This window comes from Schistocerca serialis, chromosome 1, assembly GCF_023864345.2.
Source record: "Schistocerca serialis cubense isolate TAMUIC-IGC-003099 chromosome 1, iqSchSeri2.2, whole genome shotgun sequence".
Classification (NCBI taxonomy): domain Eukaryota; kingdom Metazoa; phylum Arthropoda; class Insecta; order Orthoptera; family Acrididae; genus Schistocerca; species Schistocerca serialis.
Genome location: NC_064638.1, coordinates 66,817,284 through 66,831,811, shown reverse-complemented (window position 1 = coordinate 66,831,811; position 14,528 = coordinate 66,817,284). Strand labels below are relative to the sequence as shown.

Sequence of the window (14,528 nt, the reverse complement as noted above, 5' to 3'; positions counted from 1 at the left end):
TATTAAGGTATGAGAACGAGAATGGTGAACCTCTTGAATCTTTCCTTCTGTTTTTACGAAAACTGGGACAAAAGTCCAAAAGCTTAGCTGAGGCCATACTAAAGTCCTGTCTACAAATTCCATTGATATTACTGACAGTAGAGGCCAGTCATATGACAACGCAAGCAATATGTTAGGAACCTACACTGGTATGCAGGCACGCATTAAAGAATGAAATCCGAAAGTGCATTAGGTGCCTGTGCAGCACATTCTTTGAATTTAGTCAGCACTAGTGCTGCAAGCTGTTGCCGGGAAGCATCTTCATTTTTCAATATAGTGCAAAACCTTAATAATTTTTCTCTGCTTCTACATAGCGCTGGGATAAACTTCTTTCTTTCATGAAACGAGGAAGCAAAACGGTAAAAAGTTTATCAAAAACATGTTGGTCAGCAAGAGAGGAAGCGTGTGTAAGTCTATATGGAAACTGGGAGGGCATTATCAATGCCCTCACACATATTGCCAAGAATACATCTGAAAAACCACTTGTGCAAAATGAGGCTTCAGCTTTACTGAATGAGCTCAGCAGACTAGAAACAGTATTCATGATGACAGTTTGGAAGGATATACTACAGAAGTTTAATAGTGTAAATCTGAAATTGCAAAGTATAAGTATCTATACTAAAATAGTGCATGAATTATATGAATCACTTGTATGATTTATTCCATCTATTCGTGGCATGTTCGACTATCATGAAAATAAATCCATGGATATTCTGACTGATGTAGATTATGAATGCACCTATAAAAGATCACGAAAACGAAAACTTCATGATGATAAAGAAGTTTACTCTGAAGAATTTCTTCTGACTGGAAGGGAAAAATTTAGAGTCGAAACATTTCTCCCAGTATTCAACAACTTGTACGCCAAATTAGTGAGGAGGAAGGAAAGCTACAGAACACTGTTGGACTGCTTCACAGTTTTCAGTAACCTTAAGAACAGTTCACCTGACGATATTGCTGAACGTGCAGCAATACTTCAAGCGTCACATGTCACAGATTTAGAGCCTTCCTTCCCTAGTGAATGTGTAAATTTCACAGAACTTTTGAAGTCTTCTGAGATTAGTGATACACCAGTAAAAATGAGTAAATTTTTATGAAACGAGAGGTTACAGCCGTGTTTCTGAGTGTTGACGTTGCTCTTAGAATATTTCTACATATGGCACTTACAAATTGTTTAGCAGAATGCTCGTTTTCAGCTCTTAACCCTTTTGCTACAGTGAACTTCTGCAGAAGTTGGGAGTGAATGTGCCACCCAGCCGGTGGACTGCTGTAGCAGTTCTGCCTCGTCGTATTTCTACACGTCACAAAGCTCGACTTGTGTGGAAGTCTGACCTATGCACTATCTTGCGGCTTTGTTCAAAGTCTGTAGTTAACAACAGAGTCACTGAAGTGACGTGTTGTTAACCTCAATTAGTTTCTACTAGAAGTGATATGCAGATAAGCGAAAGACTGTGGAAGAAGCTCTTTCTCTCATAATGGGTAGTGACTTTGAAGATGAAAGTGACTCATCGTCCGAGTCCGATGATGAACATGGAACACCTTTTGAAGCTGCTTCTATATCAGGTACAAGTGCTACTCCAGGTGTTCCATTGACATCCCCAGACTTTGATTTGTGCACAGACACGATACACAACATCAAAAACGTGTGTGATTTGTATAAATACTTTCGCAAATAAATACATAGTATAAAAAGTCCAATAATTGCGGTAACACTACAAGTGTGAAAGAAGGGACAGAGTAGCACCACGGGGAGCGTGAAAAATGTGCTGTACAGTGGGTGGGACTGGCACACATCCACAGCGCACGACACAACAATCACAGTGCCGGCGTGAAGACTGAAATCTTACCTACGTTCTACGTTGTCTGAGGAGAGATTGAACGCCTTGTCCATTCTTCACATCGAAGCTAACATCCTAACTGATAACCGTCTGAACTGTGAACATATGATCAATGAGTTTCCTGCCGTCAAAGCCAGATGCCAACTTTGCTGACTGGTGAGTTTGTTTGTTTATTCATATTAGTTTTAAAAATTTAAGATTATAATGTGATTTTTATTATAACAGAGCACATTCATCGTATTTACAAACTACGTATTACCTGTTTATTTTACAACTGCCGATGGCAGAATATGGAACTAAACCTCATTTACATGCAGACGTGACCGAAGGTGCCCGACAATACTAAACAATACCCGAATGACACAGGCCGCTCAGCGCTGTACAGTCAAGTCGTACTGATATTGTAGTATATTACAACTGATGCGTATTGTTGGCGTCTGCTGAAATGTACAGTTATCGCGGAAATATACGTTATCGGAGAGTACGCTCACATGAAAAAGTGTTAATACATAATGTAGTTCAGATCTGTCAATAAATATGTAAAAACTTTGCCATACTGCTAGAAAGAGCTATGGTGAGAGCAGTTGCTGCAGTACAAAACTGTTCTGCCCTCACATGGATTAAAGGTGTTGTGTACACTTATTATCCAGCATCTAGCTACATAGTACCTAATGCTTTACACGTTAACTACTAGATTATAAAACAAATTTGATTTTTCTGCATTAGTCTGTAAAATTATGGAATAGCAAATTCAGTTCTGCGTGTGTTCGCAGTTCGTGCACCGAAATCTCTATTTCATTTTCATTTCTTACACTTTCCTATAGATTCAATTATTAATGCCAAACTTTTTTTTTTTTTTTTTTTTTTTACTGCTAAACATTCAAGTTACTCATTTTAATTTTGAACGCACCTCTATAAAAGTAACTATTAATGTCTAATGTATGGCATGTACTCTTCAATTTTTAGATCGTAACACAACTTTTTTATTTTCATTTTCAACAGCTTCATATAAAAGAACATATTAAAAGTGAATGTATAACAAAAATCCGTTGTCTCCTACTCACTCTGCTAAATTTTTAGGCCATAAAAAAAAGTTATTTTCCTTGTGTTCATTTCTGTTGTCTTTTGACAGAAGAATTTGTTCACAAAAAGCAGTTTTAAGTTCATTTTATCCGCTGCTGCAATCAAGTACAGTTCAGGAACCATATTACATTTTGATTGAGCGCGACTACACCACTGACGTGTCCTTCAGAACAACGAATAGCAGAGTACGGAAACAGCTCACAGCACTCCCTTACAAAACGTCAACTGTCAAGTGATTGGGTAATAGTTATTATTTAAAACATGTTTTTTTAAATTCACCAATGGTCCTGACATCACAACCAATGTGAGCAGCACTATTGCCATACAATAAACCACAGTCCTGACAGGCTGTGGTCTTATGCTGTTGAATTCTGACACATGCTGGCAGACATCACTCCTTACAAAGGGCGAAGCATGATCTCACAAACCAGCAACATTTAAATGTGACTGCTGAATGAAAACTCACTGAATAATCTTCCCTTGGATACAGAATGTAGACAGCATTCCTCTTACCTTCTTTGTGCGACTGGCTGAAATGCTGATCATTTGCGTATCCAAGCATACAGTATTTTACACTGAGATGACAAAAGTCATGGGACATGATGTGCACATATACAGATAGTAGTAGTATCACAGACACAAAGTATAAAATGGCAGTGCATTGGCAGAACTGTCATCTAAACTTATATAATTCATGTAAAAAGATTCCGATGTGATTATTGCTGCACAATGGGAATCAACAAACTTCAAATGCGGAATGGTTGCTGGAGCTAGATGCATAGGACATTCCATTTCGAAAATAATTGGAAAACTCAATATTCCAAGATCCACAGTGTCAAGAGTGTGCCGAGGATACCATGTTTCAGGCATTAACTCTCATCACGGACAACACAGTGGTTGACGGCCTTCATTTAATAACTGAGAGCAATGACATTTGTGTAGAGTTGTCAGTGCAAACAGACAGGCAACACTGCAGGAAATAGAAAAAGAAATCAACATAGGATGTACACTGAAAGTATCCATTAAGACAGTGAGGCAAAATATGGTATTAATGGGCTATGGCAACAGATGATTGCCAAGAGTGCCTTTGCTAACAGCACAATGATTGCAGCACCTCTCCTAGGCTCATGACTATCGTTTGGAGCCTCTATGACTGGAAAACAGTGGCTGGGTCAGGTGAATCCTGATCCAAGTAGGTAAGAGCAGATGGTAAGGTCCAACTGTGGTGCAGACTCAATGAAGCCATAGACCCGAATTGTCAAAAAGGCTCTGTGCAAGCTGGTGGTGGCTCCATAATGGTGTGGGCTGTGTTTACATGGAGTGGACTGGGTGCTCTGGTGCAACTGAAATGACTAGATTGACAAGAAATGGTTAGGCATGGATACTTGGAGACCATTTTCAGTCATTAATGGGTATCATGTTCCCAAGGCAAAAGATGGCCTGACACCTCAGTGTACATGCCACTTGATTCTTGTTGCATCACACATTCATGTTGCTCTAAATTTTAATGGCTAGCAGTGTAGATTCTTAATGTCTTTATCACAGCATGGAGCATCTTTGATTGGGCTGTATATATCCAGTATTGGAATCACTTCTTATATGTATTCTATGATTCCAGGAAAGTGGAGTTAAATCATATTTCTTGTAATACCAGATCAACCCTACTAGTCTGTTTGTCTGAACTATTTCACATAATTTGCTTAAAAGGAAAGAGGAGGAATCAATAGACATTGCTCTCTCTTTTTGAGCGCAATTTATGACAAACTTCAATTCATCTGTGTAGATGCAAACTTAATTTCTCTTCCAACATTTGACTTTTCTTTCCCACTCACCTAAATTAGCACTAGCTTGCCAGATCATTTCTGCTGTCTTTGACTTAAGTCTTGTCGATTTATCTTGGTAATCTAATCGACCAAACAACAAACCATCATATCCCATCTGTGCGAACATAGAAGCCATTTCACGTGAGTGACCAAATGGATCTATCTGCCATCCAGCTCGAGGTCTTCCACATTCCCCGAAAGTGTCATTGAGCTTCCTGTAACAATGTGACAAACAGTGCTCAGTTTGTAATGACAAAAAATTCATGCCAAACATGAGGATACGAAATTACAAATAAAATTTATGTTGGAAATGCACAAATGTTATTTTATGGTTGTAATATTTGTAGCAGAATTAGATTCTTAAACAATAAGGAGCAGTCAAATAAAGCCAAACAACTAACACAAAAGGAACATGGAATGGTTCGTTTCAAAAGTATTCACCACACATGTTAACACACTTATGCCACCGGGAGATGATATGATCAATTACTGTTTTGTAGAATGTGGTAAGTCACTGAAGGATCCACGACTGCACCCACTCTTTCACTTCCTAGTCGGACTGAAACTGATGTCTGTGTACATCTTTCTTTAGGTCACCAAAATGTGAAAATTGCATAGTGTTTGGTTTTCATTTGATCATTTGACTGCCCCTCATATAATAGGATCCTACTGCTTATTTTTTTCCACTAGTGTTTACTGTGTAAGTTATGTGACACATATAAACATGTGAATACAGCATGTGGCATTTACCTCAATCCCCATGTAAACTGATCAATCGTGGACTGGTAATGTGTCCCAGCCTCATCATTCATGCTCCATGCACCTCCTGTGAACTCCAGTCTACCGGAACTAACAAGCCTTTTTACCTGGTGGCGAACAGAGTCATGTTGTTCTTTCCACCATTTCCAGAAAAAGGCTGTTTCAACATAAATAAACCTGCAAATATAAGGTAAGATGTATATTTTGATGGTTATTTTCTGTAATACACAATATAAATAGAAAATGAAAGCATTTAACAACAAAAAGCAGAATAATAGCATAAAATGTTCAAACAGAGAAAATGATGACAGAAGATCATATCTCCTTTCTGCAGTTAAAATTAGAAGCTGGTTATTACAAAGTATTATTCCAAGTGAAAACAGAATCAAATCTAGCAAAATGCAATGATGCACAACAAATGGAATGAAATAATAAGCCAGCCATTATATAATATTATTTCACATGGAAACAGAACAAAACCTAATTAAACAATGATGGCAGAAAAATGAAATGAACAGATATCTGCATATGTCTCTACAACATATTCCTTACCCATCATCAGACCCACCTCAGTTACCCAGTTTGCAAACATTTAGGAAACTTTCATCAACTTGAGATCAAACACAACCCTGATGAGGCAAGAAATCTGTGACATTTGTTCAAGATTGTTGCCATGAAAAATGATATTCTTAAATAACCTTCCAGTTGATAACAGCTATACTTTTTCACAAATTGCAAATAAGAGATTTATATGTACATCATCAACAATGTTGTTATTTTTGCAGAGTACATAACAGTTACAAAAAGGTAAAATGTTTATTCAAGGTAATGTATGTTACATTTATCACAATTTATAAAAATGGTAACTGCAACTGAAAACAAAGTTTCACTTTCAGAGGAACAAAAAAATATACAATTAGCACATTGCAACAGAGCTAATAAAATGAGTGTAAATTCAGTTTTAAGTGTGATAAATGTTAATTTATCAGTTTATTTATTTATCCACCAGTAGACAATCTGAACTGTGCAGATTGTTTCAGCACACTCTTGCCTCCGTAAAACCCTTTTTTTTATATGTGTGTTCTCCTGCCGCCACTTGGTGAATACATTTTTTTTATCTATCCAGTTAAATTACATACACATTATGTGCTTTACTATGTTTCATAGTTGTACGTCACAATTCTGTTGAATTTTATTGTAAAATGCCTCTTAATAACAGCAGTTACGATTAGCATAATTGTCAACATAATTTACATATCCTTTCAGGTAATCCTTGACAGGATAAAAACATTTTGGTAACAGATAATTTTAAAAAGAATTCCTAGAGGCATGATTTCACTTTTATCTTTGGCATGATTTCACTTTTATCTTTGATCTTGTGTACAATTTAATTAATTACACAGCACACTATTTTGGGTTTTGTACTGTTTTTCCTACTGAGACATAAATGGTATCTGCATCTGGTTCCACATTCACGTAGAGGACCTGTTCGAAGGGTGCTGGTCAGTGTCTCTTCATCTGGATCATTGTTTACGTAATTTATTCGCGTAGAACAGCCAAACCCCTTTTATATTTAAACAACTTAGTGCTGAGGCTTCTCTATTTACTTTTCATTATAAATCACACCAACCATTTTTTTAGCTTAAAGGTTGTTTGTATATTCTGCTCATTTGTTTTCCAGATTGTTATATCATAACTATTCATAAAAATAAACATAAGCAAAAAGTGTTGTTTTAGTGCATGAGCTACTATGCCCTCAATTTATTATTCTAAACACATAGCATGCTGAAGCTATTCACTTCCCAAAGGCAATAATATGCTTAGTCTATCTTCCTAGTGAATTTATGAGGGGTGTGAGAAAAGTAATGAGACTATTTTATCTATCAAAGTTATTTTTTTCAAACAACAATATTGTCCCCTTCAAAGACGTTTCTTTCACCAGCTATATACCTGAGGAGCTGTCGTTCTCAGTCCTGGTAGCAGCACTGAAAGGCTTCAATCTGGTAGGACCTTTAACATGTCAGTCACATTCTTCTGAATGTTCTCCTGAGGCTCAAAATGATGTTCCTTTTAAGTCATTTTTCAAATTCAAGAAAAGAAAAAAGTCCCAAGGGCTCAGATCAGTTGAATGGGGGCAGTGAAACAACAGCAATGGCTTTTGAGGTCAAAAGTTCTGTAATGGAAGTGGCCATATGGCATGCACTGTCATGATGCCACATCCACTTGTCCACAATGTCCGATCCCACTCGATTCCCCTTTTCCTGAATCTCTCAAGGGCATCTTTGTAAACCACTTGGTTAAATGTTACTCCTGGAGGAACAAATTCTTTATGCATGATACCCCTATTGTCAAAAAAGGGAATCAGCATCGTTTTTATCTTCAATTTGCTCATTCGAGCTTTTTTTCAGTCACGAAGATATCTCACTATAACACTCCTTACTATGAGGGTTTGTCTCATGATTGTACTAAAAAATCCATGATCCATCACCTGTGATCACATGACAAACATTCGTGGTCATTGGCAATCCTCTCATGATGATCAATGCACATTTCTTCAATTGTCCTTCTGATCAGTTGTGATATGTTTTGGCATCATTTTGGCACAAACCTTTCGCATGTGCAAAATTTCAGTCAAAATTTGATGTACTGTGCCTGTGTTGGGGCTTAACAGGTCACCCTACATCCTTATTGTTACATGTCAGTCTGATCTCACAAGAGTATGCACACATTTGATGCTTTCATCAGTTTTTGAAGTGAAGGTCTCCCTCAGTGAGGTTCATCTTCAACATGTTCTTGGCCTCGCAAGAAAAAAACTTGTGCTCTTGGAATGTTCCCCATAGGGCTGCTTGAACTTTTGAAAAGTCACTCTCACAGATTACCCAAGTTGAACATAATGCTACTCTAAACTCTGCTGTTCCGTTTTCGTAACACACAACAAAAACTAAACTTCACTGATGGAGCTTTCAAAAATCACGCGATGGCTTTACGAAGCTGAAAAACAGACTGAGCATCTGGAAGGGATGAACACACCGGTTTATACAAGTACAACAATACGGCATTGCCATATCATTCATACTGTTATTAGGTCTCATTATTCTTCACACTGCATACATGCAAACCTAGAAATTCTGTTCTTGATATGAGCTCACCTCTCACATTTTAAAACCTTGTTTGCCAAATTTTGTGATGTCTATATAACAAAATTAAATTTATTTGCACACAGAAATAATAATTACTTACTTTTTTGATGGATCACGGGCCAAAGCCTGAATCACAGAGTCTAATATATACTGAACACCAGCCTTCTGTGTCATAGAACGGCCTATGGAAGAAAACAGTCTATGTAAGACAAGAACTGCAAGGCCAATAACAAGGATGATAATCTTATACAACATACAATAAACAAACATTTTAAGGAGCCATCTTTAACACTTTTACATTCAACTACAAGGCTGTTTACGAGAAAACAGGCTGCAGATCAAATGTGCCCTTGCAGATTAAACAAAAAATAAAATTATTTTCAAAAATGATACACAAATGTGCAATAGGTAAAATAAGGGAAAAGCAACCATTTACCTCTAGCGGATCAATGAGTGGAGCACAGAAATACGTAATAGAAAGCGGCATTCACATTAGTTTTCAGCAATAGCTCTTTTTCTAGCAATAGTACACACATTGCCACAGGAGTGTGTGTTATGGTGTCTCTGTGTCTTGTATGGGAATGTGTATACTGTTGCCAGAAAAAAAAGCGAGTGCCTGGAAACTAGTGTGAATGCTGATTTCAGTTAAGTCTCTCTGTGCTCCATACATTATGCACTATAAGTGAGTGGCTACCTTCCTTTATTTTACCGATTGCTTCATCCGGGAAGTTTCATTATTGTTACACAATTATGTCATACACAGATAAATAAAAGTATTGTTATGTCCCATAAGTTTCATTAAAAATATTTACCTCAATAAAATTACACTAAGAAACAATTTTATTTATTTATAATCCATCTTTATATTCATCACACACACACACACACACACACACACAACTTAAGTACTTAAGACCATAGTTAGGAACCCCATTTATGGTGGAAATATATTGGATCTAATGGCAACAAATAGATCTGATCTCTTCAAGGATTCCCACATCGGAACTGGCATCACTGACCACGACGCGGTTGTTGCAACAATGATTACCAAAGTACGAAGGACAATTCAACAAGTAGAAAGATATATATACTCAGTAATCGAGATAAAAAATCAGTGGTGTCATATCTCAATGAAGAACTTGAAACTTTCACCACAGGGCAGGAGCATGTGGAGAAACTCTTGTTCAAGTTTAAAGGTAGTGTCAAATAAACTTTTAAGAGAATAGCTGACCATGCATTGGATAGGTGTGTACCCAGTAGAACAGTTCATAATAGGAGGGAACTTCCATGGTATACAGTCACTGTAAAAAAAAAAAAAAAAAAAAAAAAAAAAAAAAAAAAAAAAAAAAAAAAAAAAAAAAAAAAACAGAGATTACTGCACAAGAAGTTTAATATAAAGTGTAGGGCTTCAGATAGAAAGATGCTGAATGAAATGCATTTGGCTGTTGAGAGAGCAATGAGTGATGTATTCAGTGACTATCATAGCAGAATATTGTCAAATGACATTTCACAAAATCTAAAGAAATTCTGGTTATATGTAAAGGCTGTTAGTGGCACCAAAGTTAGTGCCCAGTTCCTAGTGAATGAGACAGGAACTGAAATTGAGGGTAGGAAAACAAAAGCTGAAATGCTTAACTCCATTTTCAGGTGAATGGAATAAGTATTAGTGTAAGTGGTGTTGAGAAGCAGCTGGTATCATTAAAATTAAAAAAGCTTCAGCATCTGATTGAATTCCTGTCAGATCCTATACAGCATTTGCGGCCGAGTTAGCCCTTCTTCTATTTATAATAGACCATAGATCCCTTGAAAAAAACTGCGTCCAGTCCTTGGATAAAAGGCACAGGTCACACCTGTCTACAAAAAAAGTAGTAGAAATTCTGGTTATATGTAAAGGCTGTTAGTGGCACCAAAGTTAGTGCCCAGTTCCTAGTGAATGAGACAGGAACTGAAATTGAGGGTAGGAAAACAAAAGCTGAAATGCTTAACTCCATTTTCAGGTGAATGGAATAAGTATTAGTGTAAGTGGTGTTGAGAAGCAGCTGGTATCATTAAAATTAAAAAAGCTTCAGCATCTGATTGAATTCCTGTCAGATCCTATACAGCATTTGCGGCCGAGTTAGCCCTTCTTCTATTTATAATAGACCATAGATCCCTTGAAAAAAACTGCGTCCAGTCCTTGGATAAAAGGCACAGGTCACACCTGTCTACAAAAAAAGTAGTAGAAATGATCCACAAAACTGCTGCCCAATATCCTTGACATACATCTGTTGCAAAATTAATTTCGAAAACATCGATCACGTGAAACCCAACTCACACTTTTCTGACATGACAGCAAGCTTTTACTCAAGGCAACCAAATAGATGCAATGTTTCTTGATTTCCGAAAAGCATTTGACTCAGTACCACACCTACACTTATTGTCAGAAGTACGATCACATAGGGGTATCAAGTGAAATTTGTGACTGGATTGAGGACTTTTTGGTAGGGAGGACACAGCATGTTATCTTGGATGGAGAGTCCTCATCAGGTCTGCCCCAGGGAAGTGTGTTGGGACCCTTGCTGTTCATGTTGTATATTAATGACTTTGCAGACAATATTAATAATAACATGAGGCTTTTTGCAGATTATGTAGTTATCTATAATGAAATACTATCTGAGAGAAGCTGCATAAATATTCAATCAGGTCTTGATAAGATTTCTACGTGGTACAAATATTGGCAACTTGCTCTATATGTTCAGAAATGTAAAATTTTGCACTTCACGAAATGAAATAATGTAGTATCCTATAATATCAATGAGTCACTACTGGAGTCTACAAATACCTGGCTGTAACACTTTGTACGGATATGAAATGAAATGATCATATAGTTTCAGTTGTGGTTAAACCAGGTGATAGACTTTGATTTATTGGTAGAATACTGGGGAAGTGCAATCAATGTACAAAAGAGATTGCTTACAAATCAGTCATGCAACCCAACCTAGAATATTGAAGTACCAAATTGGACTAACAGGGGATATTGCACATATAATGGTCACAAGTTTGTTTAATCCGTGGAAGGATGTCAGAGGGATGCTGAAGGAACTGAATTGGCAGACTCTTGAAAGCATACGTAAGCTATTCCGAGAGGGTCTATTAACATTCAAGAATTATCTTTAAATGAATACTCTATGTATATACTACAACCCCTACATATTGCTCACATAGGAATCTCAAGGATAAGATCAGAATAATTACTGCACACACAGAGGCATTCAAACAATCATTCTTCCCACACTCCTTATGTGAATGGACATAGCGAAACCCTAATAACAGGTACATTGGAATGTACCCTCTGCCATGCACCTCATGGTGTTTACAGAGTGTAGATATAGATCTTTAGGACACCTTCTGAATTTCTCTACTAAATACAATGCCTTTCCTCTGAGTCATTTTCAGTAGGTGCTGTTTCTGAATGTACTCATTTATACATCATGTGACTGAGCTGTCAAAATGTTAAATATGAGAGTTGGAACTTAAATAGTGGAAACTATTTATTCACAACCGATACAAAAAAGTTACATGTTTGCACCTGCTAATGTCCTACAAAGTAGTCACCAGCATTGTGTAGAACTAGTTACCAGCGATGTAGAAATGTGTATTATACTGTTAGCAGAGCCTGTTCTGTTGATAGTGCGAATGGAGCGGTCTACTGCCTGTAGAATCTCTGGAACAGTTCTGAAGCAAATGCCATAAAGTGGTTCCTTGATTTTCGGAATCAAATCAAAGCCACAAGGACTTAAGTCTGGGGAATATGGCGGGTGGTACAGTACTTCCCAGTCCCATCGACCGAACAGAGCAGCCACAGCTTGTGCTGTATGCGCTTGTGCATTGTCGTGCAAAATGATGGGTGGTTGCGCACAAAGTGTCGCCTTTTTTATCGCAAAGCTGGTCACAGGTGATGCTCCAAAAATGAACAGTAATACTGTGCACTGATGGTCTGCTGGGGAGGAACGTAATACGCTAGGATAACACCATCACAGTTGTACACGAGAATCGCCATAACTTTCACCATACCGGGGCTCTGACGCGCTTTCGACTTTTGCAGAGATCCATAATGACACCATTTGTTAGATTGGCGTTTCAGTTTTGGCTTGTACAATGTGGCCCATGTCTCATCCAGTGTTACGATACGGTGTAAGAAAGCCTCTCCTCCATGCTCATAGCACTCCAAGTGCGTCTGAGGAGCATCGTAACACATCCATTTCTGCATCTCCGTCAAGTCATGCGGAACACATCGTGATGCAATATTTCTCATGCCCAGGCGTTCCTTCAGGATGCAAAGCACAGTTGTATGCACTAATCTGGTTTCGTGGGTGATCTCACAAATTGTATGGTGCCAATCACAGTCCACTAATGCAGCAAAAGCATGCGCTTCTTCTTCAGAGACGCTAGGATGACCTGCCTGCTGCATTTCCACCACAGTTTGCCGACCTTCATTGAAGGCATTCACCCAATGTGCCACTTTTCTCTATGGCAATGCCGATTCCCCGCATGCCTCTTGAAGACCTTGACGACAGTGTTGTGTTGTACGACCTATGGCACATCCAATCTTGATCCAACTCTGTTGTTCCTGTTTCGAAAACATAGTGACACCATTATGTTAGACTGCTCACTCACAATTGACTGCGCTCCCCTCAATTGTGCACATGCTGGTGACGTGGGATGGGCGAGTCCATTTGTTCGGAGGTAAGGTAGGTAAATCCAATACCTGCGGTGTCAATAAGCTGTTTTTGGCATTTGTCATATTGATGAGTAGTCTGCTGCAGTTTATAGGTCTCATAGTTGTTTTCTGTAGAACATATTAAGCAATTTAGAATACAGAGGAATATAACTGTTGGAATTTTTAGGGTCCTGTGACTAATTCTGTAAAAATGGAACCGTTTTAGGATCACTTTGTTATCCGTCTATCTGATTGCTAAAAACCCTTTTTTCCAGGAAAAGGCACATGTATCAAGTTCAAATTTATGTCACTAAGCTCTACGGTCCCTTGGCTGTGCAAAAATTTTAAGCTTATATGCCTGTTCAGTCACAAGATACGGCCATATATGTTACATATTTTGATACTTGAAAACTCACTCAACCATTGGCCCAGAATCATAAAATTTGGCAAGAAGCAAGGCTTCGCAGTACAAGTGAAGCAAAAAATCTGAAAATTGTTAAACTGTAACTATATCACATAAAAAATATCTTTTTGCCATAAGAAAATTAATGCATTCATTCATCATTTGTCAGAAGCATAATGGACAAACATTACTGCATGCAAACATAAAATGTACATTACAGTCATGTTGCAGTAAGTAAAAAAAAATATTTAATCAAATATTTGATTAAATCTTCTACATCTACATATACAACTAAAGTCCCCCCCTTTTTTTTGTGTCCGGGCTAATCTGAGAAACTACAGTAGAGATTCTGATACAGTCTTGGATTTCCCCAGGACAGATATCTTGCCAATTACTGCACTGAAAACAGGTAAAACAGTTGAGATGTTGAGATTCTATATATAACCCATCCATACTGGGAATCTAGGTTCTCAATGACACATTCACAAAAATTAAGTTTGCACAGAACCCTCAGCGCGCAAATCCTACTCGCATGTAGCCAATTTTTAGTTTTTTGATATATGTGTGACAGTGCCTCTTTACTGCTTACTCTACAAATTCAGCTAATTTTTTATCTCAAATAATTCTATTTTCTGCAAAGGAATTGTGCATGATAGAATATTTTCTATGTCAACAAATCACATAGAATTTTATTTGTAAACATGTTCACAAATTTGGAACTGCAAGCAGTACTCTACTACTTTT

The 14,528-nt window shown here is 37.6% G+C and overlaps 1 protein-coding gene across 2 annotated transcripts in view; it reads right to left on the bottom strand.

The window, feature by feature from the left end:
- LOC126461477 (lysosomal alpha-mannosidase-like) overlaps window positions 1-14,528 on the bottom strand; it is a 148,453-nt gene that overhangs the window by 64,963 nt on the left and 68,962 nt on the right. For both annotated transcript variants that reach the window (XM_050096000.1, XM_050095999.1), the window contains exons 3-5: window positions 8,783-8,864; window positions 5,534-5,719; window positions 4,793-4,998 (exon numbers count right to left, since the gene is read on the bottom strand). In XM_050096000.1, coding sequence (XP_049951957.1) covers window positions 4,793-4,998; window positions 5,534-5,719; window positions 8,783-8,864 — 474 coding nt within the window. The remainder of the gene's footprint in view (window positions 1-4,792; window positions 4,999-5,533; window positions 5,720-8,782; window positions 8,865-14,528) is intronic.